At 41.3% G+C, this 18178-nt stretch overlaps 1 protein-coding gene across 3 annotated transcripts in view; it reads right to left on the bottom strand.

Moving 5' to 3' along the window:
* The window catches only part of LOC126215256 (uncharacterized), a 135120-nt gene that overhangs the window by 19115 nt on the left and 97827 nt on the right, over positions 1 to 18178 (bottom strand). For all 3 annotated transcript variants that reach the window (XM_049941932.1, XM_049941934.1, XM_049941933.1), the window contains exon 6: positions 16861 to 17040. In XM_049941932.1, coding sequence (XP_049797889.1) covers positions 16861 to 17040 — 180 coding nt within the window. The remainder of the gene's footprint in view (positions 1 to 16860; positions 17041 to 18178) is intronic.

Genomic DNA, 18178 nt, shown 5'->3' with positions numbered 1-18178 from the left:
GGAGGCGGAGGCATAGACCCCGGATGGGGTGAGGAGGTGGAGGGGGGACAGGATAGGGGTGAGGATACTGTAGAAGGAGTGGACACGACCGAAGCAAACGACGTTGTCAACATCACGGGATGGAGGCGGTCATATTTCTTCCTGGCCTCAGAATAAGACAGATGGTCCAAGGTTTTGAATTCTTGTATCTTCTTCTCCTTCTGATAGGCGGGGCAGTCGAAAGATCTAGGCGAGTGGAGGCCAGGACAGTTGACGCACCAAGGTGGTGGGGTGCACGTATGTCCCTCAGGATGAGGACATCCACAATCGCCACAAAGGGGCTCAGCTTCACACCGTGACGACATGTGCCAGAAGCGCAAATGTTGAAAGCATCGCATAGGAGGCGGGACATAAGGTCACATGTCGCACCGGTAGCACATCACCTTTACCATCTCTGGGAGAACATCCCCCTCGAAGGTGAGGATAAATGCCCCAGTGTCTACGCGACAATCTTTGGGGCTGCACTGGACTCGCCGGACGAAATGCACGCCACGGCGCTCCAGGTTGGCCCTGAGCTCCTCATCAGATTGCAGCAGGAGGTCTCGATTGAAAATAATCCCCCGCGTTCTATTGAGTGCCAGATGTGGGACAGTGGACACTGGGGTGTCCTCTAGTCTGTCGCATGCCTGGAGCGCCGCCGACTGTGTAGCGGAGGTGGTCTTTATGAGAATGGACCCCGAACGCATTTCACTAAGAGCCTCGATTTCTCCAAAGATATCCTCGATATGCTGTACAAAGAACACGGGCTTGGAGGTGGCGAACGTCCCCCCATCGGTCCGAGAACAGTCTAAATAGTGGGGGAAGTATTTTGCCCCAAGCCGGCAGGCCTGTCCTTCCTCCCAGGGAGTGGCCAAGGGGGGAAAGGCAGAAGGACCAGAACCAGAGACAGAGACAGAACCTTTCCTCTTAGAAGACGCAGCCGCAGAGCGACCTGATGCATGTTGACGTTTCATCGGCGAAACGTCCGCCCCGATACCACCCACTCCGACCAGGGCCTCTCCCCACGGGCGCCACTTAGCCTCAGCAAGGGCCACCTGGCAGGATGACCGTTGCCGGGAGTCCCGATGCCCCAGGTAGACGGGCATCTACTCCTTGGCTTATGTGGGGAGGGTGCAGCTCAGGTATCGGCAGTACGATCCCTGTGTTGTCAGGGGGCTACAACCTAGAGGGTACATGATGACCCCACCACAACGGGCTGGTTACCGTGCTGGATTTCGGGTGCCACGGAAAGTCCATCATGATCGAAGGTGCAGACGGGGACGCACTACGGGCATAACCTGTGCAACCCGTCAGGTGTTTAGGCCCAAATTGATGAACAGTGGGTTCAGTTACGACGCCGTTACGATGACGAGTGTCAAGGTCTTAGTGCACTGAGGACTGGTGATACACCACATAAGGTGTCCTTCCTCAAAAGGGTCGTACTTCTGTAGAATTTTGAAAAATGGATGTCAAACCTCAATGGGGACCATCACATTGAAGGCCGAAACAGTTGAGACTCCTTTTAGTCACCTCTTACGACAGGCAGGAATACCTCGGGCCTATTCTCATCCCGGAGCCACAGGGGGAGCTTCCTAGGTTGTATTTTGTAGCACCTCACTGTTATCTAACAAAAGTAGTACCTCTCCTCGCCAACTCTAAAAACTGGAGTATTTAAGTAAAATAGTGTATTTATTAAAAATAATTTTTCGGCTGATAATTCTGAGTATATGAAAGTAAAACAAGTTGGAAGAAATGTTTTCAACATGTCACAGGATAACTTAAAAAAAAATTTCTCACCGTAATTAAGAAAGGGATATTCATTTTAAAACTGTGCAATTACTATATATCACAAGAACAGAAATGGATACAACAGATAAAACCACTGTTGCCATTTCAGTAATTAATGTAAAAGCTCAAAATGTCACTGCAGCCAATGCACCGAGAAATTATAGTGAGCACAAACATGTCAGAAAGTTAGATGACATGTGCGAGTATTAATTAAGCTCAACTATGATTGAGGATAGTAATTTAGTGATTAACATGATTTTACTTACAGTAGACAAAATAAATTCACAAATATCACCAGGATCCATTCTTTCACTTGAGGTTAGTAAAAGGCGCGGCAGTGCAGATTCCAGTAGATCTAAAATTTCCGAATTGGGTGGAATGGATCCAAATGTAATCAGATACAACTCAGTAGGTGTTCAGAATGATGCCCCAACATTGATATGACTTATACATGGGATGACAGAAACTCACAATGATTTTAGGAATGAATAAACAAAAAAATTAATGAACAAACAAACTTTAATGACCTAACACAAAAATTTAATAATTTAACACAAAAAACTGGAGATTCTTCAAAATAAATAAATAAATAATCTAATGATTTTAGGAATCATGTGACACAAAAATACGAGGAATTTTCGAATGAACAAATGCAAAAATTTGATGACCTAAGTAAAATGTTGCGCACTGGCTTGTCAAAAGATTTAACATGTAAGTTGTCCAAAATGGGAAAAGAATTAAAAGTGGAGTTATTCACAGATCTGTCTCAGAAAATAAATAAGCTAGGTAAAAATGTATTGGTTGTTGACAAGTCACAGGGAGAAATGGTCGGTAAGCTGAAAAAAGTGAGCAATACACAGATTAAATTGCAGGGTACTCAATCAGAAATTAGTAAGAGTATAAAGGAGATGCAAGATCTTACTATCGAGTTGCAAACTACAGGGTGTTCCAAAAAGAATATACATATTACAAAGTATTATTTTGTCCAAACTATCGATCGCTGCACCTCGGCTCGGCTATTGGAGAAATGAATACATAATCTAGCTTATATTAATAGCCACCAGATGTCAGTTGTCTTCTGGTCTGCTTGGTAACCATAATATGTTTAAAATGGCTACTCCACAGCAGAAATCATTTTGTGTTCCCGAGTTTGCAGAGAGCAATTCCGTGATTACAATGCGAAGATGTTTCAGGTTAAGAAACAAAACTGATCCTCTGAATGGGTGGAACGTTCGCAGATAGTATCAACAGTTCCTGGATAGAGGATGCGTATGTAAAGGAAAGAGCCCTGGCCCCCTCGTGTTTCCAAAGAAAATGTTGCACGAATTCAAACTGCCTTCTAACATAGTCCTTCAAAATCAACTCCTCGTACCAGTCGGGAGTTACAACTGCCTACAACAACAATTTGGTGTCTTTTGTGACATCGGTTGGTTATGAAGCCGTACAAGTTACAGCTGTTGCAAGCTCTGCGTCCTGATGACAAATGTAAATGTGTGGCATTTTGTAACGAGATTTTTGATGCTATTCACAATGATAACACTTTTGCACAACGCATCATGTTCAGTGATGAAGTGACTTTCCATATTAGTGGTCAGGTAAACAAACACAATGTTCGAATTTGGGGCCTACAGAACCCACATGCAGCCACTGAACATGTACGAGATTCGCCCAAAGTCAATGTGTTTTGTGCAATATCTAGATAATCTGTTTGCGGCCCATCCTTCTTTGATAGAAACACGATTAATGGTCAGCAGTATCTCACTATGTTACAAGACTGTCTTCTGCTCGGAAACAACCAACTTCATTTTTCAACAAGAGAGGGCACCCCGTCACTGGAGTACCCAAGTGCGTGAATATCTGAATGAAACTCTACCGAACCGTTGGATTGGTCGTGAAGGAGCTGCTGACTTTGTGTATCTCAGCTGGGCTCCACGGTCACTAGATTTGACACCCTCTGACTACTTCCTGTGGGGTTTCATTAAAGAGAACATTTATGTACCAACACTTCCACAGAACCAGGAAGAGTTGAAGAACCAGATCCGTTCTGCCATAACATCAGTGACAAAGGACATGCTTGCCCAAGTATGGGAGGAATTTGGGTACGGATGTGATATTGTTCGTGTCATTGATGGAGGACATATCTGATGTTGAGAGGTTCGTAAATATGTGCATTAAGTTTCATATTCATATGTCTTAAAGTTTAATGAATATATGCATTCCAATACGTATATTCTTTTTGAAACACCCTGTATATGTAAAGAATTGCCTCAGGAAGTAGAGGAATTGTCTGTAGAATTGATTAATTTAAAACTGATCAGTAAGTTCATTAAAAAAAAAACCAAACTTATAAGGGCATAAACTTAATGGAGAGTGTCAAATCAGAATTACTAAACAAGCATATAACACCAGCACAGAAGGTAGTGCAACAGCACAAGACCTGTGTAGAAAGGGATTGAAAAGGTAGTCGGGGAAAAGGAAAAATGAACTACTTGCCAATACTGTATCAGGTTTAAAGGCAGTAGAAGAAAAAACTTGTGAAACAGGTTAGTGGTACTGATACCACAAACAAGTCACTAATCACTTGCAATTAGGTGCAGTCAGGCAGAATAAAGAGCTGCAGTCCTTATGCACTATTTAACCCCAATCCTACAGGCACGGAGAAAAGGGAGTATAAAATGACCTGCCAATGTCAATACCAGTGGCACCGGCATATGCAGAGTATACCCGTACACAGCCAAACAATGTAATGAATCACCAAGAGAGAGACACAACACACACCCAAGATAATTAGTTTTTCAGGCAGAACTCTTACTGAATGTGAGTGATCATATTCAGTAATGGAGCTCAAAGCTCCCTTTATACTGTGGACTTTTAAGAAATTTGAACATTATTTGTGGGGAAAACACACCAACGGCTAGTGCGACCACCAAGTGCTTTCTTTTACCTTGACATGCAAACTGCTGCACAGAAGAGTAGCCAGATGGTGTCTCGAGGAATTCGGTTTCAATATAGTGTAGATAAAAAAAAAAAAACTGCTAACACCTTGTCAAGCCTGTTGTTGTTGTGGTCTTCAGTCCTGAGACTGGTTTGATGCTGCTCTCCATGCTAATCTATCTTGTGCAAGCTTCTTCATCTCCCAGTACCTACTGCAACCTACATCCTTCTGAATCTGCTTAGTGTATTCATCTCTTGGTCTCCCTCTACGATTTTTATCCTCCATGCTGCCCTCCAATGCTAAATTTGTCATCCCTTGATGCCTCAGGACATCTCCTACCAACCGATCCCTTCTTCTAGTCAAGTTGTGCCACAAACTTCTCTTCTCCCCAATCCTATTCAATACCACCTCATTAGTTACGTGACCTACCCACCTAATCTTCAACATTCTTCTGTAGCACCACATTTCGAAAGCTTCTATTCTCTTCTTGTCCAAACTATTTACCGTCCATGTTTCACTTCCATACATGGCTACACTCCATACAAATACTTTCAGAAACGACTTCCTGACACTTACATCTATACTTGATGTTAACAAATTTCTCTTCTTCAGAAACGCTTTCCTTGCCATTGCCAGTCTACATTTTATATCCTCTCTACTTCGACCATCATCACTTATTTTGCTCCCCAAATAGCAAAACTCCTTTACTACTTTAAGTGTCTCATTTCCTAATCTAATTCCCTCAGCATCACCCGACTTAATTCGACTACATTCCATTATCCTCGTTTTGCTTTTGTTGATGTTCATCTTATATCCTCCTTTCAAGACACTGTCCATTCCATTCAACTGCTCTTCCAAGTCCTTTGCTGTCTCTGACAGAATTAAAATGTCATCAGCGAACCTTTCTTCTCCATGGATTTTAATACCTACTCCAAATTTTTCTTTTGTTTCCTTTACTGCTTGCTCAATATACAGATTGAATAACATCGGGGAGAGGCTAAAACCCTGTCTCACTCCCTTCCCAACCACTGCTTCCCTTTCGGGCTCCTCGACTCTTATAACTGCCATCTGGTTTCTGTACAAATTGTAAATAGCCTTTCGCTCCCTGTATTTTACCCCTGCCACCTTTAGAATTTGAAAGAGAGTATTCCAGTGAACATTGTCAAAAGCTTTCTCTAAGTCTACAAATGCTAGAAACGTAGGTTTGCCTTTCCTTAACCTTTCTGCTAAGATAAGTCGTAAGGTCAGTATTGCCTCACGTGTTCCAACATTTCTACGGAATCCAAACTGATCTTCCCTGAGGTCGGCTTCTATCAGTTTTTCCCTTTGTCTGTAAAGAATTCGCGTTAGTATTTTGCAGCTGTGACTTATTAAACTGATAGTTCGGTAATTTTAACATCTGTCAACACCTGCTTTCTGTGGGATTGGAATTATTATATTCTTCTTGAAGTCTGAGGGTATTTCGCCTGTCTCGTACATCTTGCTCACCAGATGGTAGAGTTTTGTCAGGGCTGGCGCTCCCAAGGCCGTCAGTAGTTCTAATGGAATGTTGTCTACTCCCGGGGCCTTGTTTCGACTCAGGTCTTTCAGTGCTCTGTCAAACTCTTCACGCAGTATCGTATCTCCCATTTCATCTTCATCTACATCCTCTTCCATTTCCAGAACATTGTCCTCAAGTACATCACCCTTGTATAGACCCTCTATATACTCCTTCCACCTTTCTGCTTTCCCTTCTTTGCTTAGAACTTGGTTTCCATCACCGCTCTTGATATTCATACAAGTGGTTCTCTTTTTCTCCAAAGGTCTCTTTAATTTTCCTGTAGGCAGTATCTATCTTACCCCTAGTGAGATAAGCCTCTACATCCTTACATTTGTTCTCTAGCCATCCCTGCTTAGCCATTTTGCACTTCCTGTCGATCTCATTTTTGAGACGTTTGTATTCCTTTTTGTGTGCTTCATTTACTGCATTTTTATATTTTCTCCTTTCATCAATTAAATTCAATATTTCTTCTGTTATCCAAGGATTTCTACTAGCCCTCGTCTTTTTTACCTACTTGATCCTCTGCTGCCTTCACTACTTCATCCCTCAGAGCTACCCATTCTTCTTCTACTGTATTTCTTCCCCCCATTCCTGTCAATTGTTCCCTTATGCTCTCCCTGAAACTCTCTACAACCTCTGGTTCTTTCAGTTTATCCAGGTCCCATCTCCTTAAATTCCCACCTTTTTGCAGTTTCTTCAGTTTCAATCTGCAGTTCATAACCAATAGATTGTGGTCGGAATCCACATCTGCCCCTGGAAATGTCTTACAATTTAAAACCTGGTTCCTAAATCTCTGTCTTACCATTATATAATCTATCTGATACCTATTAGTATCTCCAGGATTCTTCCAGGTATACAACCTTCTTTTATGATTCTTGAACCAAGTGTTAGCTATGATTAAGTTATGCTCTGTGCAAAATTCTACAAGGCGGCTTCCTCTTTCATTTCTTCCCCCCAATCCATATTCACCTACTATGTTTCCTTCTCTCCCTTTTCCTACTGACGAATTCCAGTCACCCATGACTATTAAATTTTCGTCTCCCTTCACTACCTGAATAATTTCTTTTATCTCATCATACATTTCATCAATTTCTTCGACATCTGCAGAGCTAGTTGGCATATAAACTTGTACTACTGTAGTAGGCATGGGCTTTGTGTCTATCTTGGCCACAATAATGCATTCACTATGCTGTTTGTAGTAGCTAACCCGCACTCCTATTTTTTTATTCATTATTAAACCTACTCCTGCATTACCCCTATTTGATTTTGTATTTATAACCCTGTAATCACCTGACCAAAAGTCTTGTTCCTCCTGCCACCGAACTTCACTAATTCCCACTATATCTAACTTTAACCTATCCATTTCCCGTTTTAAATTTTCTAACCTACCTGCCCGATTAAGGGATCTGACATTCCACACTCCGATCCGTAGAATGCCAGTTTTCTTTCTCCTGATAACGACGTCCTCTTGAGTAGTCCCCACCTGGAGATCCGAATGGGGGACTATTTTACCTCCGGAATATTTTACCCAAGAGGACGCCATCATCATTTAACCATACAGTAAAGCTGCATGCCCTCGGGAAAAATTACAGCTGTAGTTTCCCCTTGCTTTCAGCCGTTCGCAGTACCACAACAGCAAGGCCGTTTTGGTTAATGTTACAAGGCCAGATCAGTCAATCAATCAGACTGTTGCCCCTGCAACTATTCGAAAGGCTGCTGCCCCTCTTCAGGAACCACACGTTTGTCTGGCCTCTCAACAGATACCCCTCCGTTGTGGTTGCACCTATGGTACGGCTATGTGTATCGTTGAGGCACGCAAGCCGCCCCACCAACGGCAAGGTCCATGGTTCATGGGGGGGTTGTCAAGGTTACCTCAACAGTTAAATTCATTTAACTGTCAAGGCTACCCCAACAGTTAAATGAATTTTTAGAATTCACCGAACAGAAATCTGTGTCTTACTTTTGCAACACAAAACACTCCATCCCTATCATGTAAAAATATCCAATAGGCTGGAGCAATTGGAAGAAAGAATTTGAAGCCATTTTGACTATTTTTCGACCATGATGTCTCAAGATATATGTAAACAATTTTAACTACTGCTGCCAGTCACAAAATTTGCTAACTAATGTATTATTTATTTATTGTGAAACACGTTTGAAGGGAAATATCATCAGGCATATATGACATTGGAAATATGATCTTATTGTGAAATTGTTTTTGTAATGCCATGTATGCCAGACGATGAGGTATTTCCTCGAAACATGTCGCACAATAAATAAATAAATAATACATAGTTAACAAATTTTGTGACTAGTAGTGGTAGTTGCAGTTAAAAACCTTTACAATTGCAAGAAGATCAATGCTGGAAGAAGGTAAGATTCGAACTATGTGGAAAAAAGAATATGATAACTTAAAAATTTTTATCATGTTAACAGAATCTTCCGTGGGTTCTTGGTAGAAAAACATGAAAAGCACCAGTTTGCTTTTGTTCCACAGTGGAACAAAAGCAATCTGGTGCTTTTCATTCATTAAAAATTTTTATTCCACACTATAACACTGCTTTTGCAACCCCAGAATTAATTTTTTCCTATTGATTACAACATTTTTTATTGATCCCGTTAAAATTTCCTATGTCCACAATGTTAATCTGCACCAGATTTTGCGTCAACATATTTATAATTTTCCCACGATTTATGCAGTACAAAAAATGTTCATGGAGGAAAAATTACATTGCCATGATGTTGGCCATACAGTAGTGTTTACATCTATTATGTGGTTAAGTTTCTTGACACCATATCACTCTACTCAGTGGATTTGAAGGTAAACATGTAAAAATCGGAACAATTCTTGCCATATCTTCCGCCGCTGTCAACCTCTACTTGACATGGTGGCTGATGGGAGTTACTAGGTTCATTCAAATAAAGATATCGTGATCTATTACAACTATTTCCAAACTGTCCCTAATGTGCAATGGCAGTATCATGATTGTTGTAATCATTGTGACACCTCTGTCAAGTCATATTTAGCATGTTTCAGCATTTGGCCACTTGGAGTGCTAGTTGACACCGTCATTCACTTTACATTGCTCCAATGTTTTTAGTTTCAACACAGAGCCAGTTACATATTTTTTTCATGCTGACAAAATGTGTTTCCAGAATTTACTCTTGTTGTCTCTTGCAGTATTTACCTATATATATTTTGTGCTGCTACACAAACAATGTGAACGATAGTTTGCGTGTATGTGGTTTTCTACATAACTGAGGCGGCACAGTACCTGATAACCTCAGAAAGATGCGCAGAGCAGTCTGAGTTGTTGTGGGGAGGTAGGTACTGTCCATGTCACCCGTGTTCACATTTAGTGATTTTGCTGTTTCCTCTTCATTTACTGGTCTCATGTCAAATGAAAACACAACGATTTTCTGTGGCCGGGAGCTATCAAGTGAATTAAAATACATTCACATAATTATGGAGGGCTAAAATATTATTAGTTTCAGATCTTATTATATTTCCACCTTTCTGACAGTCAAGCATTAATCACCTCGCAGAACAACAAATTTATTTTTGTCAGTTTGCGAAAGAAATTTTTGCTTTTATTAATCTTTTCTGCCGAGGCAGTCAATTTATTTGAAACAAAGTGTTTAATTCCACACTATCAGCTAGTTTCAACTTTGCACTGCATTTCAAGTGCACATTCTCATCTTCTAGCACGTATGGCATTATGCCATAATAAAGAACCAAACATGAGATAATACGGTACTGGTAATCCAACAATATTTACATCCCAAAAACCACAGTGAAAAGCTTAATATCAAGTCGATGTTACTTCGAATCTGGACATGCGAATGTGCGCTATAAGCCGAATTATGCATTTTAGTATGGTTCATGAAATTCCGCTGCTCTTTGATTATGCCCTGATGTCTTGTTTCTTTTGTGGCATAATGTAAGCTCTTTTAATGTTTTACATGTATGAACATACAGGTTTCCTACATCATCGTAGCTGCGCGAGCACGGTGATGCCTGTTATCTGGCGCTCTCTGGCAACTGCTGAAACAAATGTATTTCTAACAGGTCACAGGAAAATATTGCAAATGGCAGTTTGAAAAGCGTTAAGCATAGATTACACAATGACTCTGGGTTGCTCTATGAGCCGTGCTCAATCCCAACTATACGTTTTTGTGAACTTGGATGTCTATCTGTGTTTGATTTCCCGCCCTTGCTGCAGTTACACCATGGAGGTTCTTCCTTCTACATATGGCAGCATGGAAGTGCATCAATATTTGCACTGTGTACCATCTTTGGTTTCGTGGATATAGTTTCCGGCTAGGGGGTCTGTGATCAGTCGGTGGGTTGCTGCGGAGCAGAGAAGTTATCTCCGCACAGTGCAGTCGGCTGGATCCGCTGGCAATCCCTGGGCAGTGTCGGAGCATATGTGGAGCTGTCTGATCGCTATGACCTTCTTGGTTCACCGACCCAGGACGTCAAGTTGAGTAGTGGTTTGAAGTACCCAAGCCACGTCCATTCGTGTTATGTGGTTCGTTTCGGTGGTTCGCTGTCGGGGAGGTTTTCCTGTGAGCAACACCGAGTGTTTGTACTGTTGAAATTTAGCCGCCATGCGGTGGAATTAACTATATTGGTTGACTTCAATTCAAGTGCACCAGCGGAATTTTCTGCCTTGTGGCTGTTAGTGTTACGGTTACTTGCCCTGGCCACTACCATAATTTCAGCAGTGTCCTTTCCTCACCTGTTGTCACTGTCCAACACGGTACGTAGTTTTGACAGCTTAACACATATACATATTTGATTGTGGATAATCATGCCTGTAACATGTTGTGTTTAAAATCTCATGTACCGATTGGTGGCAAGCAAGTCGTTTGTCGATCGGTCCGTAGCTGTCCCTGGGTTGGGTTCCGATGGATCAAGTGTAGTTGGGCTCACCACCTGTCTCACCTAAGTGAACGAGGGCAGACCGACCCACTGGAGGCTTCTGTGTGCTGTTGTCTTCACTACCTTTCTCAGTGGTGTTTAATTGTCTATTTATAATCTATCATAGCCAATGATAAAAGAAAAATTCTTGGTTTTACTGTGTTTTATGTAAGTAAGTTTGAATTCCGGCAAGTGGATATTTGCTGAAAGGTTATTGACGTTGCGTGTCTTTTCTTTTAGTCCGGTTTGCTACTTCAAACTTAAGGCTTAAGGTTATATTTTTTAAAAATTTTGGAAAATTAATTGTGGGCCTTCAGCCTTGGAACCTTATTCTTAAAAAACCTTACCTTTCAAGCTTAAACATTGCAGCCTTCTGCCTATGAAAGGTTATGGTAATTTATTTTAAAATCTTGAACATTTTATTGTGGGTCTTCAGCTGTTTGTATTGCATCTTGTTTACGTTTGCCTATCCACCTTTGCCTTGAGACTTTCAGCCCAGCTGTGCTAAATACATATTTTAATTTTTTTATAAGCAATTTTAACTGCATTTTATCTTGTTATTTTTAAGATTTCTTGTTTGGAAACTTTCAGCCGAGAAAGAACTGGATTTTGGAACTCATAGTTGTAAAAGTTGAGCTATGTGCCGCTTTGGTTGTAAATTTGTTATTAAATTATAATAAATTACAATTTTAAGGTGAAACTGACCCCAACTTTATTTGGACCTATCCACAATCCTAATCATCTGTTCTGCCCAGCGGGTTTAGCGGCGGCATCACTCCACTCGTTGCGTGGAACAAATTGCATGCAAATGGTTTCATATGTGACTGTAGACACAGTGACACCAATATACACTTCAGTTTCGTCATTTGTGGGTTCCTGAGTGATGTCTGAGATGAATGATTTTACAGCTGCATGTCGCATGAGTTTTGATAGAGTTAAACCGTGTTACGTGGAATCGCTGCATAAGAAAAAATAAGAACTGTGTTTCGTGACTGGATGAATAAAAGATGTCAACTTGGTTGCTCAGAAACCTTGCTGATATAATTCATAATGGAAGACCCAAGAAGTTCTTTTAATTATCTTAGAATGTCACCAGAACTCCTCACGTTTCTTCCAAATAGAGTTAATTATGTGATAAGGAATAAAGGTACTGTGATGCACGAAGCACTGTTGCCAGAACTGAAATTGCATATCACATTGCATGCATTACAATCGAGAATACTCGGCATGCTAGAAGATGCAGTTTTAGTTGGAGGTGATGCTTTTTCATTAACACTAATAATTATTAACATAACAGTAATAATTATTAACATTAACAGCAATAAATATTCAAAGCAGGCTGCATTAAGACGAGAATGGTTTGGAAACTAGTGTCTTGAAGACAGATCTGTAGTGGCAATATTTTAAAATTCAAACATATGTGAATGGGGAGCACTTCTGCGATGTTTTAAATAGATGAATATTGAATAAAGAATTCAGCTTCTTGATTTGTGTAGCCTTCCTTAAGAAAGAGTCGGCCAACTCAAACGATGAGATTTTATTTAGTCTTGAAGACGGGAGCATTTTCACAGACAGAATTGTACTTGCTTGTATTCTTCTTAATTCAGTTGTATTCAATAATTTTTCAATTGCAGCTCAGACATTGTCAAACCATGTTCTGATCACACAATGATGGTTCCAGGAGCAGCAATATGTTACTTAACTTTGTAATCAGCATCACTGAAATCATACAAACACCTATGCAAAGCACAGACATCCAGAAAGGGAAGGTTATTCTCCGTTCTCCACTTCATGTTTCAGTTTGTCCATACCCTATGGACACACGTAATCTCAAAACTCATAAAACTAGTGTTACCAAAGTTGAAACATGCCGAAAGTGTTTAGTTTCACAGAGTTAGGCAAACGCGCGGCGTGCATGCCCAGTGGCTGGAGTGCAGTTGCCTACAACCTAGTGTCGTCATGTAAACTAGGCTTTACTTTCAAAGTAAATTTCCTTTTACGCCAGATGAACGATGTATGAGAATGTATGATTAATGTCTTAAATCACAGAGCGTTTGACTCTCATTTAAAAACCAACTAGATTTTCCTCCTGATTTCTTGATTAAAAATTCACTTTTCCCCCATGAAAATACACCTTTTCCATGTTAAGTGCCGGTATACTTTCCCTCAGAACTGTAAAACTTATCAATCCTTCGAATATCAGGAATCCAGTAAAACATCAAATCTCTGACATTGCTAGAGCCAGAAACAGATCCTGCAAGCATGGGACCAATGACAACTGAAGAGAATCATTCAGAAGTGCAACCCTTCCACAAATTGCTGCAGATTTCAGTGCTGGGCCATCAAAGAGTGTCAGCAAACGAACCATTCAACAAAACATCATCGATATGGGCTTTCAGAGCAGAAGGCCCACTCGTGTACCGTTGATGACTGCATAACACAAAGCTTTACACCTCGCCTAGGCCTGTCAACACCGACATTGGACTGTTGATGACTGGAAACATGTTGCCTGGTCAGACAAGTCTCATTTCAAATTGTATCAAGCAGATGGACATGTACAGGTATGGGGGCAACCTCGTGAATCCACCGACCCTGCATGTCAGCAGAGAGGCTCTGTAATGGTGTGAGGCGTGTGCAGTTGGAGTGATATGGGGCTCCTGATACGTCCAGATACGATTGACAGGTGACACATACACAAGCATCCTGTCTGGTCACCTGCATCCATTCATGTCCAGTGTGCATTCCGACGGACTTGGTCAATTCCAGCAGGACAACGCGACCCCACACGTCCAGAATTGCTATACAGTGGCTCCAGGAATACTCTTCTGAGTAAATACTTCTGCTGGCCACCAAACTCCCCGGACATGAACATTACTGAGCATATTTGGGAGGCCTTGCAATATGCTATTCAGAAGAATTCTCCACCCCTCGTACTCTTACGGATTTATGGATAGCCCTGTAGGATTCATGGTGTCAGTTCCTCCAGCACTACTTCAGATATTACTCAAGTCCATGCCACATCATGCTATGGCACTTCCGTGCGCTCACAGAAGCCCTACACGATATTAGGCAGGTGTACCAGTTTTTTTGGCTCTTCAGTGTATTACAAAAGTTTGTGCTCCATTTTTGTAAGACAATCGTAAGTCGTGTCACGTGATCTCGCCAGCCGATGACAGCAGATATTCAGAACACAGGACACATAACATAGTGATCCAATAGCAACTTTACTGTTAAGTAGCATGAACACACAAACAGGGAACATTAGTGGTTTAAATTAATACACATACTGTAGTTACAAGAAAAGGTAAGGTTTCATTTATAATACTGGTCTTTTTTCTGTGTGTTACACTTAAAGATAATCAAGCAAATGCGCCAGTAAAATTTTAAATAATGACATAAATGTCTGGTCTTCTGGGTTTGAAATTCTTCCAAGTGGCTTGTCCTCAAAGTGTAAAGTTTTGAATGTGAGTCAAACAGTCTGTGATTTAAGAAATTCATCACACTTTCTCACACTTAACATAATTCATCTAGAGTAAACAGAAATTTACTTTGACAGTATCATTTTTCAAACCACCATTCACAATATTTTTCCACAATCCATTAGTAACAGGTTTGTTTCAGCAGTTTCCAGAGAGTGCCAGAGTACAGGCATTACTGCACATGCGCAGCTATGACAATGCCGGTACTCAATAGGTTCATATGTATAAAGCTTTAAGAGATCTTACATTATGTCATAAAAGAAACAGGACATCAGAGAATACTCCAAGAGCATCGGAATTGTGTAAACCACACTAAAATGAATAATTTGGCTTGAAGTGCACATCGTATGTCCTGATTCACAATGAACAGATCTTAAACTTTTCAATATTGTTTTCAGGATGTAAATTTTCTTGGAGTACCATTACTCTATTATGTTCAGTTCTTTATTATGTCATAGTGCTGTATGTGCCAGAAGATGAAAACCTGCACTTTGAATTCAGCAAACAGTTGAGACTAACCATTAGTGTGGAATGGAACACTTAGTTTCAAACAAATTGACTGCCTCATTGGAAAACATTAATAACAGCTGAATTTCTTTAGCAAATCGACATAAATAACTTCACTGTTCTGCAAGGCGGTTAATGCTTGAGTGCCAAAAATGTGGAAATAAAATAAAATCAGAAAACAAACTAATAACATACTTTAACCTTATGTACTTATGTGACTATTTTAATTCACTTGATAGCTCCCTGCCAGATTATGTATGACTTTTTATCCTCATATTTCATGAGGACACACCGAACCACTTGATAGTATATACACGAGTGGCCCAAAGGTATTCACAGTGCGAAGCATTTTCAGTCACCACGGTACTCATTTAGTGTAATGTTACCAAACATTTCCAACAATGGCCCCATGAGGCAAAGTGCAATAATATCGTGGTCAGACAGTACATTACAGTACAGAAGGAAGATTATACACTTATACTTTAGGTGATTCGAGGGAATGCATTTAGTAGAGAGCCTTCACCTCTGTCAGCATATGTGGCTGTGACCTGACTATGCATCAAGCTGGATCGAGCTACGATGAGACACGCAGGTACGTCATTCCAGCTCCAACTCCGTGTCGGAGCTCATCAGCACTAGCAATGGCACACCAGTCTCTCAGCAACCCGATCAGGCTTTTGAAACGGTCGAGGGCTGTCCACCCTCTGTATCGAGATGGTTCAGTTCGAGTGGTACCTCGTCAGAAAGTGTCACGGAAACCTGTCATGGCCACTGCCTGTAACAGGTTAGAAATTTAACAAATTACCAGCAACACTAACTAGAGGTAATCTCGCTGTGTATCCAACAGTCACCTTATACCATCACCACAGGTGCTGCACCCGTGTAACAATGACAAATACCACCTGGCGGCGTCTGCTCTCCCCCGTCCGCAACGTCGTCATCAGGCGCACCACTGTCACATCGTCTCTTTGGGACAGGTTGAGGGAAGCCACAACAGTGGTTACAGTGCTGACAAACCGTTGTGCTCGCGATGTTGTCACATTTTGTGTGTCGTGCATTTGCCTCGTCACAATGGCCTTTCCCGAGTTAACGAACATGACTCATCTGTGCGATCGTACAAAACTGAGAGAACGATGTGTCTGCCCTCTCTGGCGCTAGTCAATGAGGAGTGTCGCCCACAGATCGAGTCTAGTATGGGCTTCCCCGATGCACCATTTCCATTTCTGCATAACAGCTGTGGGATCCAGCCGATGAGAGTAATAATATTGCGAAATGAGACACTACAGTCATTCTGACATGTGATTGTTTCAGAAACAACAACTAACGCAATTTCTCAATGAGAAACCCACAGCATAATCTCTCCTTACGTGCAGATCGTAGATGGACTTATCCCTACCTATTCTGTACGGCTGCACTGAAACACTGATCATCTGCACATCCAAACATATTAAAATATTTAGCACACAATGTGCCAATCTAATGTCTGGTACAGTCTATCTCTACGGCATTTTAATGGCCGGCAATGTGTTTTCATTTAATGTCACACCTTATCATTTTGAAAGGCAATTTCAGCACCACATTTACGAGTTACGTTGCACGATTCTCAACTGCTTCCAGAGTTATGGTTTCGTTACTCAGCCAGTTACACTGTCTGCACTCCACCACTTACGTTTCAAGATGTTCCAGATGGGAGATCTCGCAGAAGGCAGCATCTGACACCAAATGTGCATCTCTGATGGCGAGTATCTGCAAAGCGGGGCAACCGCGGATGATGGCGACCACTGTGTCGTCATCCAGGCCGGACGCGTACCAAATGTACAGATTCCTCAATTTCGGCAGTCCTCCAGTCCTTAAAAACGCAATTGAGTGCACAGTAGTAGTCGTCTATGTTGTGGCTGATTATTTTGTCTTTATAATGGGAAAAATTAGACAGCACACTCTGACACAGTCTGCTTATAAGGAGACAAGACAAGCAGCTCACCTATTTTGACAAATTTGGCACAATAATTGTCTGACAGTCAAAAATAACTGTAGTGAAAGAATTTAGGTAATACTACTTATCTTTTTAACAAATATCTAAGTCACAGCTCAAAACAAATTACACAATCTGGACCACACTGATTATTAGAACACTTAAAAATAAGGCATCTGTGTTTGGAAATATAATAGTTTCCGAGAGACCAAAGATTTAATTTTTTGTGGTTTTTAGATATACTTATCTGATCACCAATTATGACCATTCGGATAGCAAGATGATTGTCATACAGTGTGGGGAAAAATCAGAAGATAAAACATGAAAGTTTGTCCAGGAAGAGCATGTGTATCAAGTGTGCTATTGTACAGGGTTATTACAAATGATTGAAGTGATTTCACAGCTCTACAATAACTTTATTATTTGAGATATTTTCACAATGCTTTGCACATACATACAAAAACTCAAAAAGTTTTTTTAGGCATTCACAAATGTTCGATATGTGCCCCTTTAGTGATTCGACAGACATCAAGCCGATAATCAAGTTCCTCCCACACTCGGCACAGCATGTCCCCATCAATGAGTTCGAAACGGTAAGGCTTCTGCTTTAGCCTTTTCCGTAAGATTTTCCAAACCGTCAGCTGTGGTACGTTTAGCTCCCTGCTTGCTTTATTCGTCGACTTCCGCGGGCTATGCGTGAAACTTGCCCGCACGCATTCAACCGTTTCTTCGCTCACTGCAGGCCGACCTGTTGATTTCCCCTTACAGAGGCATCCAAAGCTTTAAACTGCGCATACCATCGCCGAATGGAGTTAGCAGTTGGTGGATCTTTGTTGAACTTCGCCCTGAAGTGTCGTTGCACTGTTATGACTGACTGATGTGAGTGCATTTCAAGCACGACATACGCTTTCTCGGCTCCTGTCGCCATTTTGTCTCACTGCGCTCTCGAGCGCTCTGGCGGCAGAAACCTGAAGTGCGGCTTCAGCCGAACAAAACTTTATGAGTTTTTCTACGC

Source organism: Schistocerca nitens, chromosome 12 (assembly GCF_023898315.1).
Source record: "Schistocerca nitens isolate TAMUIC-IGC-003100 chromosome 12, iqSchNite1.1, whole genome shotgun sequence".
Lineage (NCBI taxonomy): Eukaryota > Metazoa > Arthropoda > Insecta > Orthoptera > Acrididae > Schistocerca > Schistocerca nitens.
The sequence above is the reverse complement of the archived record's forward strand: the minus strand, read 5'-3'. Positions and strand labels throughout refer to the sequence as shown.